Here is a 16,273-nt window from a genome sequence, read left to right on the forward strand (position 1 = left end):
CTTATATGTATTTTGACATTTAAATATAATATTTTCTCATCATTGAAATATTTGTCTGAATTCAATTATATTGACTTAAAAGTAACAATAATAAAGTTACCATTTTTTTTTTTTATATATGTAGTAATATTTATTTTTTTTATTTTTAGAATTATTAATTCTTATCATGCAAGTATATATGTATATATATGTANTTAAATAAAAAAAACAAACTAAAATAAATAAATTGTCCAAAATAAACCAATAAAAAACAAGGGCTTAAATCACTAGATAAATTGAGACACTATTGTAAAGAGTTTCGCACTTTCTAAATAACTTCATATTCATATTTTTTAAGAAAGAACCGTCTCGAGCTTATATAAATCTCAATAAATTTTGACAGTTACTTATTTTCTTTGCAACTAATGACATTATCTCTTAGTTTTTAATTATGTGGATAGATATTTCATGTAACATAATTAATTATATCATATAAAAATATATTTTATATAATTAAGTAAAAAACTATTATAAAATGTAATTAATTCTTAAATAAAAAACATGACAACATAATAATAAGAAACTGATATTATTCATTATGGATGATAATTTATCTACATATTCATATTTTTGAAATATTTTGAATCTTTTGAATTATTGAGGTGAGATTAAATAACATTATTACTGAAATTTAAAATAAAATAATAAAAGCTTTATAATTAAAATCAATTATTTAATTTAGATTAGCAACTTTATAATAACCACATAATGGCCTCTGCTATGGAACAGCAACAACAACAACAACAACAACAACAACAACAGCAACAACAACAACAAACTACTTTAGAATTTTATCAAGCAATGGCTGATTTTAAAAACATGTTTCCACAAATGGATGATGATGTGATTGAAGTAAGTTATTTAATAAAAATATTAAGTTATATTATATAATCATAAAAAAATCTTCATTCTAAATATATTATGATATATAATATTCAATTCTTTATTGAAATAACTTTTGAATGATATGTTGAACTTTTTAAAAAATTTTATAAAAAAAATATTAATTTTATATTTATTAATATTTTATATTATTTTAAAAGTATTTAATATAAATTTTTAAAACAGATAGAATATATTATGAAGTATATATTAATAATAATATTTAAAATCAAATATTAATTTTTATTTGTAAATATTCTTTTATATATTTAAAATAAAATTAAATTATAGGATTGAATATTATTATTTAAAAATGAAACATATTAAAAAAAATTTAATTTTTTTAATGACAAAGAATTTCTATTAAACAAGAAAATGGAATATTAGAATATTTTTATTAGTATGATAATATTTATAATAATTTTTGTATCTAAATAAAACAATCATATTATTTAGCATTTAAAAGCATATAACTAATAATCAATTAAAAATTTAAAAATTTTATAATTTATTTAAATTTTTTAGGCTGTATTAAGATCTAATCAAGGAGCTGTAGATACAACAATTGATCAGTTACTTACTATGAGTACAGATAATGAAAATGAAAAAATTAGGAGTGAATTAGAGCAAAATGAAAAATCACCAAGTACTTCTAAGTCATACAAAATAGATTCAACAATATCTTCAAAAAGTATACGTAAATGGCAACCTGCTTTATTAGGACCATTACCAGATACATTTCTTCGACTTCCTCAAGTTTCTGAAGATAGTTTAGATTCCTCTTACTTACAAGAAAATTCAATGATAGAAGATGAAAGAATTGCTATGTTTCTTCAAAATGAAGAATTTATGGCTGAATTACGTTGGAATGAAGACTTTTTATCAACATTAGAAAATGGTTTGTAATAACCAATAATAATTTTTATGATATAAGAAAATTAAGAAAAATATAAAATTCCAACTATATATATATATTTTTTATTATAGATACAAAAATTCAAGGAACAACTCTTGAGAAATGTGACAGTCAAATTGGTCATGATGATGAAGATCTTTTTAAAGAAAGACTAAAAAATATGGGCAAAAGTATATAATAATTTTTACAATTTATTATTATCATATTATTATTAAATTATTATATAATAATTATATATATACATAACATATATATATAATATATAAAATATATATATATAAAATTTATTTTATTTTTATTATTTTTTATTATGTTTCAGTGTCTCGACGTAAGTTTGCACAACTTACTAAAGTATTTACACGCAGTAAAAAACGAGGAGGTAGACAGTTATTACCTCCAACAGCTTCCTATGACGACTTATTAGATTCAGAAGAATCATCTAGATTTCAATCTTAGAAATTAGAACAGCTTTCTTAATTTGTCAGGAAAAACAATGACAAAAATTCCAATTGATACTACAGTAATTTATCCAGTTCAAAAGCAAAAAAGAAGCATATCCTTATTAGTATTAATAATTGAATGGAAAATTATAAAAAAGATTTAGATGATAATAGTTTTATTATTGTGGATTATATATTTAAATTAGAACTCAATTATTCATATTCCATACAATTAATTTACATAATAATTACTAAATTATTTAAATAATTTCAATTCAAAAGCACAGAAAGATCAAAAAATATAAAAATAATAGCTTTATAGATGTCTAAAAAAATGCAAAATTACAGAATATTACATATTTTAATAATGTAATATGAACAAGTACACGTTCTAAATACTAACAGTACAATAATTACAACAGTCATATTGTTGAAATAAGAATTTATTAAATTTTATTAAAAAACATGAATTTTTTTAATGTGACATTTTATAGCTTTACAATATGATATTCTATATATAATTCATATTATTTATATTATCTGTAATTTATTATTAGTAGTAATTTAAAAAATTTATAGTTTTTCGTAATTTATATTTATTTAAAATAAAAGGTTTATAATTTTTGAATTTATAAAAACATAATATTGTTAAAATATAGAATAAATGATTTATGAATATCAAGTGAATAATAATAAAAAAATTATTATCCAAAGCTATAATAAACATTTAAAATTGACAAATTTGTTTCTTAATATTTGATTTTTATATGAATTTTTGGTAATATAAAGGCAGATTTCTTTTTATATTGCTACATGCAATAATAATGCTTTTTTATTTATAAATACATTTTTAAGAAACTCCTATCTATTTAAAAGTTGTAAACATAATAAATTCTAGTCTGTTTATCTAGCCATTACTTATTTAATCATAAATATTAAAGATTGCAATTATATATATCATTGATATAAAAAATATTTATATATAAGTATAATTAAACATAATATATGGAGAACCAAAACAAGTTTAGAACTATTGAATTTTAATATATAAAAAAAAATAGTAAAATCTCCATATTCATGGTTTTATGTATATGCTTGGATACAATTTCAAAAAATTAAATAAATTCCTGAATTCTTACTAGAACTTATACAGAATCATATCTATCAGAATTATATAACATAGATAATTTTAGATACTGATATAAATAATGCATCACATATCTTCATCATTCACTTTATTTCATCTATCATATAACATTGTATTATTATTATATTGCTGTTTTTTAACATAATTTTTATTGTTTTTCATTATTATTCATTACTATTTAAATTGTTAAGTTTTATTATTAATTATTTTTCTTAAAATTTAATAATTAATAAATTAAATTTTATTATAGATATATATAATATATATATTATAATAATGTATATTATTCGCAAATCTTGAAACTTATCTCTATGGATATGGAGAGTTCACTGTAAACTGTCTTTTTAATAAGTCAAAATTTATTTTATATATTACTGTATTTTTATTTTCTCATTATTGTAATATATATAATACAAGTTACAAAAGGATTATGAAAATAAAATAAATTTATAGCATATAATTATAGCTGTTTTTAGCATTTAAAGCTTTTTTATAAAGCACATAACATTATTCATTGTATAATTTGATATTTTTTTATACATTAGTAATGAAAAATATGAAACAAAAATATTTAACTATCACATTATAATTAATCAATTCAATAATACATTATGAAATATTATGTATCAGATTGTTTAAAAAACACTCTAGCCCCAGATAAACTATAATAGAGCAGTTGAAATTCAGCACTCCTTTCACCTAAGCGTTTTAATGTTAATGCCCTTGTTTGTTGCAATTTTTCATCTCCATGAATATTTTTATTACCTTCTGCAATTTGTTTTTCAGCATTTATATATTGTTCAACTGTTTTAAACCAATGTAAACTATCCAATTCTGATGACTGATTTAAAAGGGCATTTATATAAGCAATTCCCATTGCAAAACCATCATCAGTAAAAGCTGCACCTATTTGATTTTTCTTAAACATTTTTTCTTTATTTGATATTGAGTTATCAACAAAACTTAATGTTAATGGAGGTACAATAGCATAAAATTGTTGCAAATGATGTGATTCAGTATCTCGAAAAGCAGATGCAAATACATCGACAAGAAGTTTGAAATATTGTATACCTTCTGTGAAATGTCGTACTAAATTTGCAATATCATTTTCTAAGCATTTTGCTGCTGCTTGAGTTGTTGCACTATAATTTAAATTTTTACACATTAATTCAAATGGTATAGATGAATCAATATTTGGCAAGAATGAAACAGCATTCGAACTAGCATGTAATCCACCAGATCTGATTAATCGTACATAGCCCAATGCATTTCCAATATGAGTTATTAATTGTCGAAATTGATCTAAATAACTTAGACCATCAGGTGTCATACCTAATTTTCTGATTCCTTTTTGGAATTTTTCTGCTCTTTCGTATGTATAAGGTGTTGTTCCATTTTCTCTTTGAGTTTTAATAAACCTTATATCTCGCATTAATCTTGATTTTATATGTTCATCAAAAAGAAATTGTGAAAATGTATGTAATTTTATACGAAGAAATTGATAAACAAAGTTAACTGTTGTACTCATAATACCAGTTCCATGTGTTCTAATAGAATTTGCTATATGTCGAATTCCAATGGTATTTAAATGTTTATTGTTACTAGTATGTTCAATAAATGTTTGAGTGTTTAAATTATACAAGTATTTTGAAACAAATACATGAATATTTCTCATAATTTCTAAAGCATCCAAACCCTGTTCCAAGGTTTGTGTAGGTAAGGGATTTTGAACAGTATCGAGATTTAATTTATAATGTGCCAAAGCATGCATCATTCGATATGTTCTCCAATCATGCAATGCCACTGTAGTGAGATTATAAAACATATCATCAAGATAATGTTCGATAAATCTTTTGGCATATATCATACTATTTGCTAAAGGTAGAGGCAATGATCGCACTATTCTTCCACCATCTTTTGCTCCAATATTAAATGGATTTGTAGAATTCAACTTTAAATGCTCATGAACATGAAGCCTTAAATTAGTTTCAATCTCATGGCAAACAGGTTCTAATATATTTTTGGTTAACATTTCTTTTAATTGCATAATTCTTTTTTGTTTTAAATTTAATCCTTCTTGTTCACTTATAGTACTATTAAATGCATTGAACAAATGAACAATATGATTTATATTTAAATTACTATCTGTTACAGAAGAAAAATAAGCTGGAATTATATTCTGGTGGTACAATAATATAGAATAATCACAGAGATCTATAATAATATTATGCAACTCAGCAATAATATCATAATTATTTAATGAAAAACGTAATTTCACCATATCCTCTTCTTTGAAAGTATCTGTTAATTGATTAGCACATGCTAGAGCACATCTAATTATTAATCTCCTATCTGCACTTGGTGGTCCATTTAATAATCTCATACTTAAACCCACTAATGATAATGAGTCTAATTTTTCTTTGCTATAACCTTTATCTTTCTGAATCAAACTTTTACGTGCAGTTTCTAATGTAATTAATATATAATAACTTAAATATTGTAATACTTGACTTTGTGATTGCACTATAACTGGTCCCAAAATATAAAATGTAGTCTGTAAAGATTTTTGTACTTCTATTAATCTACAAATTAATTGGACAGTATTGCGATTCATTGGTTTAATAAGAATTGCATGCATATTTATTATAAAAGATATGATTTCTTTAATTTGAGATAAAAGAGCAACTAAATCAACTAATAAAGATTGTTTTTGTCCAATATCTGAAATTTGAAGACTTGTTTTCATTAAAATACTTTGCATATCAATGCACCATGTTACTGCTTTCTGAATTAAACTATTTACAGTTTGCGAAAGTTTCTGTATTCTTGAACTTAATATTTTTTCTCCTATTTGTTGATTAATAGTATTTCCAGCTTCCTTTGGCAAAAAATCACTTAAAAATTTACTTGGAATCCATATAACATTTCCAATTAAATTTACAGCATAGAATTTTTTATTATTTTCAAGCACCTTTTTAATTAATCTTTTATCACAGGTACCAAATAATTTTGTTATTATAACAATACCAATATTTATTTCAATCCAATTCTTATTTAACGAAACATAATCATTTGGTTTATTTTCTATATCTATTATTAAATTTTTTAGATAATTAGTAATATGTTCGCTCATTATAGATGCTTTATTTACATCCATTACACTTTCTATTGTCTTAGAAAATAAAACTTTCTTTAATAAATTTTCTTGTAAATCTTTCAATAACTTATTGAACACATGTAGTTTAGATTCATTTATACCAAATTGTGATGGATTATGCATAATAGAACGTACATTCATTCTATATTTTTTCCATTGCTCTTGTAAAGATGGTTGAGATTCAACAATTTCGTCTAATGTTAAAACAATTATAAACAAATCAATAAAATGTTCTATTAATACGGGTAAATATATATCATTAGAATCACTGGCTAGATTAGATAATTGTTCTGTTGTTAAATGTGTAACTGTCCATATTCTATTTACAAAAACAAATAAATCTTGTAAATCAGATAGAAGAGATGTGATATTACTTTGATTATTTTCTGTTCCTTTTTCTCCATGAATAAACAATTTTTTATAGAATGTTTTAGCTTCCATTACAAGAAGTCTAATTTCTCTACAAGTACCAGCAACTGCAGCAAGTAATTTTGATAAAAATTTATTTTCCATTTCTATTAAACTTATCAAACTAATATCCTCAACAGGTTTATATACAAGCCGAAGAGGGCCTTCTATAAAATATTCTAATGTAGAATCTTTTTTCCATGTTTGCTTTGCTAAATTTTCGAAAAATTGTCCATATTTTCGCAAATGTATTGAACCTGCCGCTTTATATATTGTTTCGTCTTTTTTCGTATTCCATGTTGACGATTCTATCATTATCACTTCTTATATATTAGTAATGCTATATAAAATATTATTTTTATCAATAAATAAATAATAAAATTTACTTTTTAAATTAGTATATCTTTCAATAATTCACACATAATAAAGTTTCATTATAATTTCATACTTTCTCAGCATTACTTCTCATAATAAAAATATTATTTAATAAACAATATCTTTAAGAACTTTTGAATACTACACTATTATTTCTTTCATGTTTATAAAAAAACAATTTGTACAATATGTATATATATTATAAAAAATTAATAAGTAACACTATTATATTCTGTCCAATGAGACGAGTCAAAAGATATAAATAAAACTATATGATTAAAATCTTGAGGCAGTAAGATTGGTTAACAATATTGAGAAAATAAAAATTTACTGTGCGAAATTTAATATGCAAAAGATAAGAAAAATGCAAATCAAGAATTTATTTACTTTAAAATAAAACTTAAAATAAAACTTTAAAAATTAAATTTAAATTTTTTATTTTTATGGCTTTTATAAATATTGATATACAGAATTTGAAAATAATTATTAATTGAAATTAATAATTTGAAATAAATAATTTTGAAATTCACTAATTTAAAAATCATTTGCAAAATTGCAAAATTTTAGGAATTTTAGTTACACAATATAATAATTCAAAATATTAGTATATAAAGAATTTAAAACACGATAATTTAATGTCTTTTATTATTTTGAAAAGTTAAAAGAATTAATTTATTAAATAAGATGTAAAAAAAAATCTTTAAAAATTATAAATTGCAAATTAATGATTTTTCTTAAAAAGCGTTCACTATTTTTTCTGCTAAAGAAAATTTTGCTATTAATTAATTTTAATGAAAATGCAGTTTTCGGCGGAACAGTTGAATAAACATAGAGGTCGCTATAGATCTCTCATTAAATATACAATGTATGTGAATTGACATAATGTGTGCATAGTTTTGATAGTGTGCATAAAAGAACTGTGACAATTCATAGTAAAAAATGGATACATCAAATGATTCAAATGTGTATAGGTTAGAAGGAACTGATAAAAATCAAGTAGGAGGTTTAATTATTCGAAAAAAATCTTCTGATCATACATTTAAAAAACCTCAAGTATCTGTTTTGGGTCTTGATAAACTTGCAAAACGAAAAAGACAAGAAAATTTGCAAGAAAATTTAAAATCTAACTCAAATTCACCAAAGTCAGAAATTAAAGAAAGAAAATATCGATCTTATGCTGAAGAAACTCCAACTCATACTGGAGGAGTAAATTCTGAAGCACAACAAAGATTAGAAACGCGATTAAAACATCAAAGATTAAGTGCACAGGACAAACATCATAAACATAATTATAGAGATAGAGATAGGCATAGAGATAGAGAAAGGAGTAGAAGTAGAGATAGTGGTAGAGATAGTAATAGACAAACACCTTTAAGATTTAAAGATGAACCGCAAACTCCAATATTTAAAACAAAAGTAAATATATAATTTTTTATATAAATTTATTATCAAATTGTTTTAAATAATTAATAATACATAAATTGTATTGTATTGTACATAAATAATAAAGTTTAATGAAAATTTGCTATTATATTATATTATAGGATTTTGTTATTATATTATATTATATTATATTATAGGATTCAACATCCAAAAGTAATTGGGATGATGATGAAGATGAAGAACCAAGAAAATCCAGTTGGGATCATCCAACACCTAATATTTATAATAGTAAAGATGGTAGAGATAGTATTAGAAGTGAATTTACACCTTCATATAAATATAATTCATGGAATAGAGATCGAAAAGCTAGTGGTGCTACACCTAGCATTGAAGGAGAGGAAAAAGAATTATGGGAAGAAGAACAACAAAGGTATTATAATATTTGTAATTTTTAAACTTTTTTTTTATTTGTATATTTCTTATATTATATTATATATATATTAAGAAATAAATATTTATTTTTAGATTAGACAGAGAATGGTATGGTTTAGATGATGGAGAAAATCATGCATTTGCTGATGTATCTGAAGAATATACACGTAAAAAAGAAATGGAGCTAGAAGCAAAGAGACAAAAACGTCTTTCAGCACAACAAAGACAAATTAACAAGGATAATGAATTATGGGAACGTAATAGAATGTTAACATCTGGTGTTGTAAGTTCTTTAGATCATGATGATGATCCTGATGACGAAGGGGAAACCAGAGTCCATCTCTTAGTTCATAATGTTGTTCCACCATTTTTAGATGGTAAAATATCTTCCTTACAACTGATAATTTTATTTATAAAATATTATAAATAAATATATTAAATATTAATTTATTAATATTGTATATAAATATATATTTAATCAAAATTTATGATTTATTAGGTCGAATTGTATTTACTAAACAACCAGAACCTGTTGTACCTGTGCGCGATCCTACTTCTGATATGGCTCTTGTAGCAAGAAAAGGATCAGCTTTAGTACGTGCATATCGTGAACAAAAAGAAAGAAAAAGAGCACAAAAGAAACATTGGGAACTAGCTGGAACTCATATTGGTAATATTATGGGAGTACGTGATAGACATAAAGATGATAGAGAAGATCCAGGACAAGAAACTGATTTTAAAGCTGGTCAAAAATATGCTCGTCATATACGAAGTGATGAAGTTACTGGAGAAGCTAAATACAGATCTATTCAATATCAAAGAAGAAGTCTTCCAGTATTTGCAGTACGACAAGAATTATTAAATGTAATTAGAGAAAATAGTGTTGTAGTTATTGTTGGAGAAACTGGTAGTGGAAAAACTACACAATTAACTCAATATCTTCATGAAGATGGTTATAGTCATTATGGTATAATTGGATGTACGCAACCTCGAAGAGTAGCTGCTATGTCTGTAGCGAAAAGAGTTTCTGATGAAATGGCTACTACTTTAGGAGATAAAGTTGGTTATGCTATTCGTTTCGAAGATTGCACTTCAAAAGATGTATGTCTTATATTTTTAGATTAATACAATTTTAGAATTTTTAAAATAATAATTGGATAAGTTTAAAATAAATATTTTTAAATAACTTTATATTTATTTACAGACTGTTATTAAATATATGACTGATGGTATTTTATTAAGAGAAAGTTTAAGAGAAGGAGATTTAGATCGGTATAGTGTAATCATTATGGATGAAGCTCATGAAAGATCTTTATCCACTGATGTTTTATTTGGTTTACTAAGAGAGGTAAATATATAATTTCATTATAAAAATAATATATTTTTGTATATGTGTGATCACTTATATAAAAAAATATACAGGTTGTAGCCCGGCGGCATGATTTGAAATTGATCGTAACATCTGCTACAATGGATTCTAGCAAATTTTCAGCATTTTTCGGAAATGCTGCAACATTCCAAATTCCAGGTCGTACATTTCCAGTTGAAGTATTACATGCAAAAAATCCAGTAGAAGATTATGTCGATGCTGCGGTAAAACAGGTGTTACAAATTCATTTACAACCTCGATCCGGCGATGTATTAGTATTTATGCCGGGTCAAGAAGATATTGAAGTTACTTGTGAAGCTTTAAAAGAACGTTTAGCAGAAATCGAATCAGCTCCTCCACTTTCTATTTTACCTATTTATTCACAATTGCCTTCAGATTTACAAGCTAAAATTTTTCAACGTTCAGAAGGAGGTTTACGAAAATGTGTCGTAGCAACAAATATAGCTGAAACTTCTTTAACTGTTGATGGAATTGTATTTGTTGTTGACTCAGGATATTGCAAGTTGAAAGTTTATAATCCACGAATTGGTATGGATGCTTTACAAGTATATCCTGTATCTAGAGCTAATGCTGATCAAAGAGCAGGAAGAGCAGGACGTACTGGTCCTGGTACCTGTTATAGATTATACACACGAAGACAATATTTAGATGAATTATTATTAACTGGTGTTCCGGAAATACAACGAACCAATTTAGCAAATACTGTATTATTATTGAAGTCTTTAGGTGTCCAGGATTTATTGGCCTTTCATTTTATGGATCCACCACCACAAGATAATATATTAAATTCTCTATATCAATTATGGATTTTGGGTGCATTAGATCATACAGGACGTTTAACGCCTTTAGGACGACAAATGGCGGAGTTTCCATTAGATCCACCACAATGTCAAATGCTTATAGTTGCTTCTCAACTTGGTTGTACTGCAGATATACTTATTATAGGTAGATATATAAAATATATTATAAAAATTATATATTAATAAGCTTAAACTATTTAACACGTTGATTGCCGCATCATCCATATTCGAGTGATAACAAAAGTTCTCATCGGATCGCGTCATCCATATTCGGGTGACGCTTATTTGTCTATTTATAAACGATCTTCGTAGGTATTTGGAAAGATATTCTACACGGTATAATAAAATTATTAAATTGTTATAAAAATAATAAAATAATTTATTAAAAAAATTATTTTGAATGTAAAATTTTAAAACATTCTACCCAAAGCTGAGGTTGACAATCAACCTCATAATTTGGACAAAAAGTTGTTGTCTTTTTTAAATTCCTTTGCGTTTGTCGTCTTTTATCTGAATAATATAATTTGCATGCAATTTAATACTTATACCAGAATTATTTTTCCGAATGGCGATATTATGTTGACTCCGTTGAAGGTTTTGACAAGGTTTTGTTGTATTTTCAGATAATCATATCAATTTTGCAGCTAATAATTCTCTAAATCTTCTAATTTTTGAGTATCACGAGTCTGATGATGATGATACGACAATTAGATAATTTATGAATATATCGTGCTCTGATCATCGAACACGATTATCTGCTGTGATCCTGGTTTCTAATAGACAAGCCACACGAATAATTTATATACAATTCACAACTAAGAAGTACATTTATTACCACTAGTCGAAGGATATTCGACAGTCATATTATTTAAATTATAATCCAAATTAAAATATCCAAAATATATTCAGTAAATAATAAATCAGTACTACTATTCAAAATTATGCGATAATATGCAATAAATGATGCAAGACATCATTCTTGTGACTATCAGATTCGTATTACTAAAATATCGATAGAAGTATTGGAGTACACTTGATACAGCGGCGCAAGTGGCCTGAAGGAGATTTCGTTAAAAACATGCGTGGCAGTCAACATGTTAAATAGCTAATTATAATATATAAATTGTGATTAATATTTTTTAAAAATATTAGAAGTAAGAATTTATATCATATATATAATAATAAAATCTTTTACTTTCTTTTTCTTTTATTCTTAGTTTCTTATCTTTTTTTTTTTAATTTTTATGTGTAGTGAATATTTTTTATATAATATAAAATATTTTCCAGTTTCTATGTTATCAGTGCCTTCCATATTTTATCGACCAAAAGGTCGCGAAGAAGATTCCGATTCAGCTAGAGAAAAATTTCAAGTGCCAGAATCTGATCATCTAACATATCTCAATGTATACAATCAATGGAAAGCAAATGGTTATTCCAGTTCTTGGTGTAATGATCATTTTATTCATGCAAAAGCTATGCGTAAAGTCAGAGAAGTTCGGCAACAACTTGAAGAAATTTTAAAACAACAAAAAATGGAAGTTGTAAGTTGTGGTACTGATTGGGATATTGTACGAAAATGTATTTGTTCAGCATATTTCCATCAAGCAGCCCGTTTAAAAGGTATTGGTGAATATGTAAATTGTCGTACTGGAATGCCGTGCCATTTACATCCAACATCGGCTTTGTTCGGTATGGGCTTCACACCAGATTATGTAGTATATCATGAACTTGTAATGACTGCTAAGGAATACATGCAATGCGTAACTGCTGTTGATGGCCACTGGTTGGCAGAATTAGGTCCTATGTTCTTTAGCGTTAAAGAAACTGGACGAAGTGGACGAGCAAAGAGACGGCAAGCTATGCAACATTTACACGAAATGGAAGGACAAATGAAAGAAGCAGAAGAAGAAATGAAAGCTCGAGCGCAAGAACAACTTGAACGTGAACAAGCTTCTATCAGAAAGTAAGCTTATTATAAAAATTTTTAATATTTTATAATTTATTTACTTTCTTAGCATTTTATATGATTGATTTATGATTATTTACTATTATTTAACATTGTTTATAGAAAAGAGATATTAACACCAGGTATTAGAGAACCAGGAACACCTGCTCCTTATCGAAAAACTCCAAGTAGATTGGGATTATAATTTTTCAAAGTGTATATATTTTTATTATTAAATAATATTAGAAAAATGTATTGTAAGTTATAAGATTTAAATAATTTAATGATAAATATTTCCCTATTTGTAATTTTAAATATGTATTATTAAACATGTATATATATTTTATATGTAAATATATACATTTCTAATAAAAATTAATATACAATCAATATTTAATGTTTTTGAACTAAATAAAAAAATATAATAGAATATTTAATTGAGAAAAAATCATTCTAATTAAAACTTTTTATTCTAAATATAATTTATATATAAATATAAATAGAACTTATGTATACCTTAAAGTAGTTCTTAATGAACTAATAAACATACAAATATCTTTTATCTTTTATTATATATTATAATGAAAATAATATAATTATTTATTATTACTATAAATTTAAGTATATCTTTATGATATATTATTAAATTAATATTAAAAAAAACATTAAAATATATCAATTTGATCTTTTATCATAAAAAAATATCATTGATAATGAAATAAAAAAATATCGATAATGAAATAAAAAACATGATAAGATTTTTTGTTCAATATGTTTTATTAATATGGATATAGATACATTTCCGTATCAATTACATATAAATATGCTTATATTATACCAATTTTATTAGCAACATCAAGTGCATCATAATCACGAGTTAAGCGTACATATGCTTTCTTTTTACCATCTGGCCTAATTAAAGTATTAACTTTAGCTACATCAACATCATACAATTTTTTAATAGAAGCTTTGATGTGATATTTATTAGCACGAGTATGTACAATAAAAACTAATGTATTGTTATCTTCAATCTTTTTCATAGCAGCTTCAGTGGTCAAAGGGAATTTAATAATATTAAATGCATCCATACTACAAGAAAAAATTTTTTAAATACTAAAAATTAATGTATAAGAAATTAAATGATATATTTAAATAAAAAAGTAATAGATAATAAATTTAATAGAAAATAAAAAAAATAAAAAATAAAATTATTAATATTTACCGATTTCTATTTGGAACTGATTTTCTAGCATATTTTGGATTTCTTGGTGGTCTAAATGTTTTTGGCCGGTAGAAGTGCACAGATGTTCTTATTTTTCTTACTCTTGATCCATGAACTCCTTTCAATATCTATGAATAAATATGTTAAAAATATATTATTTATATAATAAATTATAACAATTATATATTTCAAATAATTTTAATATATCAGTAATAAACTAAATTCTTATCATAATTGTTCAATGAGATTCCCTAATAAATCATCATAAAAATCATGATTTATCTAAATTTCATCTTAATTTAATTTATAAACTTTTTTTATTAAAAGTTATTTATACTTATTAAAGAAAAAACCTTTTTTTGAGCTTTAAGTGCTTTTTGAAGTGGTACAGCTGGTTTTCCACCTTTAGGTGTTTTCTTTGCAGGTTGAACATTTTTCTTAGGTTTTGCAACTACTGGTTTCGCAACAACTTTAGGTGCAGGTTTTGCTGTTGATTTTGTTGTAGATTTTGTTGAACTTGCAGATTTAGCAGTTGTTGCTTTTTTTGTAGTAGTAGATGTTTTTACAGTTGGCTTTGTAACTTTTGATGTTGAAGCTGTAGTAGTTGGTTTTTTCTCAATTTTTTTTTCTGTTTTTTTCTCAGCTGGTTTGCTAGCTAGAAAAAAATAAAATAATCAAAATATTATAATTAAATTAATCATATTTTATTTACAATTATATCTTAAACAAATATTAATAACAAAATATATTTTAAAAATAATATTATGAATATTTATTTGGGTTATAATAAAAACAAAATTTCTCATAAAAAATAAATTTATTAAATATTAATATCTTTTAAACTCATTATTTATATATGTATAATAAATATTTTATAAATATAGGAATATAAAATATATATATGTAGATATTTTATTCAAACAATACACATACAAAACAATAAACCACATGGTTAAAGTTGAAATTAAACACGTGTTTATTAATTCAATTTATTATCCAATTTATATCATTCACTTCATAAATTCTTATTAATCATCTTTTACAAATTTAAAAAACAGTTTTCAAATTGTTATCAAAAGAAATTAAAATTTTTTTATTAACAATTTTTAAATGTACCTGACTTATCCGTGGGCTTCGATTTAGGAGCCATTTTGCTAAAAAGACAGGGAACTTTAACCGGAAATATATGTATAGGGAATCACTAACTAAACTACGTTAATCATTTATATATAAATTCAATATTAAAAAATAGAAATTTATTTGTATTCACACAATGTATACAAAAGTTATACTTTTTAAAATATTTAATTATTCAATTACTACAGTAAATTAATTATATTTTATAGTTTAATTTATATAAAATTATTTCAATATTATAATCTAATTTATTTATAATTTTTAATTATATATTTTATATTTAGTTATTCTATAAAAATTTGAAAAATTTTTTTTAGAATTAAATCAATATCATCAATATCATTTTCATACAAATATCATTTTAATTACAATATATTTAATTTAATTTTTTTAGAGTAAGATTGATAACATATGTAATATACATCTGTCGTAGCAACCAATGTTTTCATTTAGTTTAAATCTACTTATTAATAGTAGCAAGAATCGTTTTTCTAGTCTTATAACAACTATTTAATACAAATTAAGTATAAAATAAATAATACATACAAAATCCTTAAATATATACTTTATTTATCTTTCTTTAAATTTAAAATAAATTTT

At 23.9% G+C, this 16,273-nt stretch overlaps 4 protein-coding genes across 4 annotated transcripts; 2 read left to right on the forward strand and 2 right to left on the reverse strand.

Moving 5' to 3' along the window:
• Positions 1-309: 309 nt before the first annotated feature.
• LOC102673883 (CUE domain-containing protein 1) lies at positions 310-2,955 on the forward strand. The gene is made up of 5 exons (XM_006608607.2): positions 310-641; positions 722-891; positions 1,447-1,819; positions 1,909-2,007; positions 2,157-2,955. Exons 2-5 carry the CDS (start codon positions 748-750, stop codon positions 2,291-2,293), a joined length of 753 nt encoding a protein of 250 aa, XP_006608670.1. The 5' UTR covers positions 310-641; positions 722-747; the 3' UTR covers positions 2,294-2,955.
• An 827-nt stretch (positions 2,956-3,782) lies between these two features.
• LOC102674011 (WASH complex subunit 4) lies at positions 3,783-7,596 on the reverse strand. Its single transcript, XM_006608608.2, has one exon. It carries the CDS (start codon positions 7,302-7,304, stop codon positions 4,044-4,046), a length of 3,261 nt encoding a protein of 1,086 aa, XP_006608671.1. The 5' UTR covers positions 7,305-7,596; the 3' UTR covers positions 3,783-4,043.
• A 592-nt stretch (positions 7,597-8,188) lies between these two features.
• Positions 8,189-13,704, forward strand: LOC102674154 (pre-mRNA-splicing factor ATP-dependent RNA helicase PRP16). The gene is made up of 8 exons (XM_006608609.2): positions 8,189-8,780; positions 8,945-9,177; positions 9,273-9,556; positions 9,679-10,280; positions 10,384-10,527; positions 10,602-11,514; positions 12,657-13,332; positions 13,438-13,704. The coding sequence occupies exons 1-8, from the start codon at positions 8,304-8,306 to the stop codon at positions 13,517-13,519; spliced, it is 3,411 nt and encodes a 1,136-aa protein (XP_006608672.1). The 5' UTR covers positions 8,189-8,303; the 3' UTR covers positions 13,520-13,704.
• A 368-nt stretch (positions 13,705-14,072) lies between these two features.
• Positions 14,073-15,766, reverse strand: LOC102674285 (60S ribosomal protein L23a). Its single transcript, XM_006608610.2, has 4 exons — positions 15,653-15,766; positions 14,890-15,191; positions 14,537-14,664; positions 14,073-14,403 (listed from the first exon to the last, which is right to left on the reverse strand). Exons 1-4 carry the CDS (start codon positions 15,684-15,686, stop codon positions 14,142-14,144), a joined length of 726 nt encoding a protein of 241 aa, XP_006608673.1. The 5' UTR covers positions 15,687-15,766; the 3' UTR covers positions 14,073-14,141.
• Positions 15,767-16,273: the final 507 nt, after the last annotated feature.

The sequence above is a fragment of the Apis dorsata genome, unplaced genomic scaffold (genome assembly GCF_000469605.1).
Source record: "Apis dorsata unplaced genomic scaffold, Apis dorsata 1.3 scaffold_41, whole genome shotgun sequence".
NCBI lineage: Eukaryota > Metazoa > Arthropoda > Insecta > Hymenoptera > Apidae > Apis > Apis dorsata.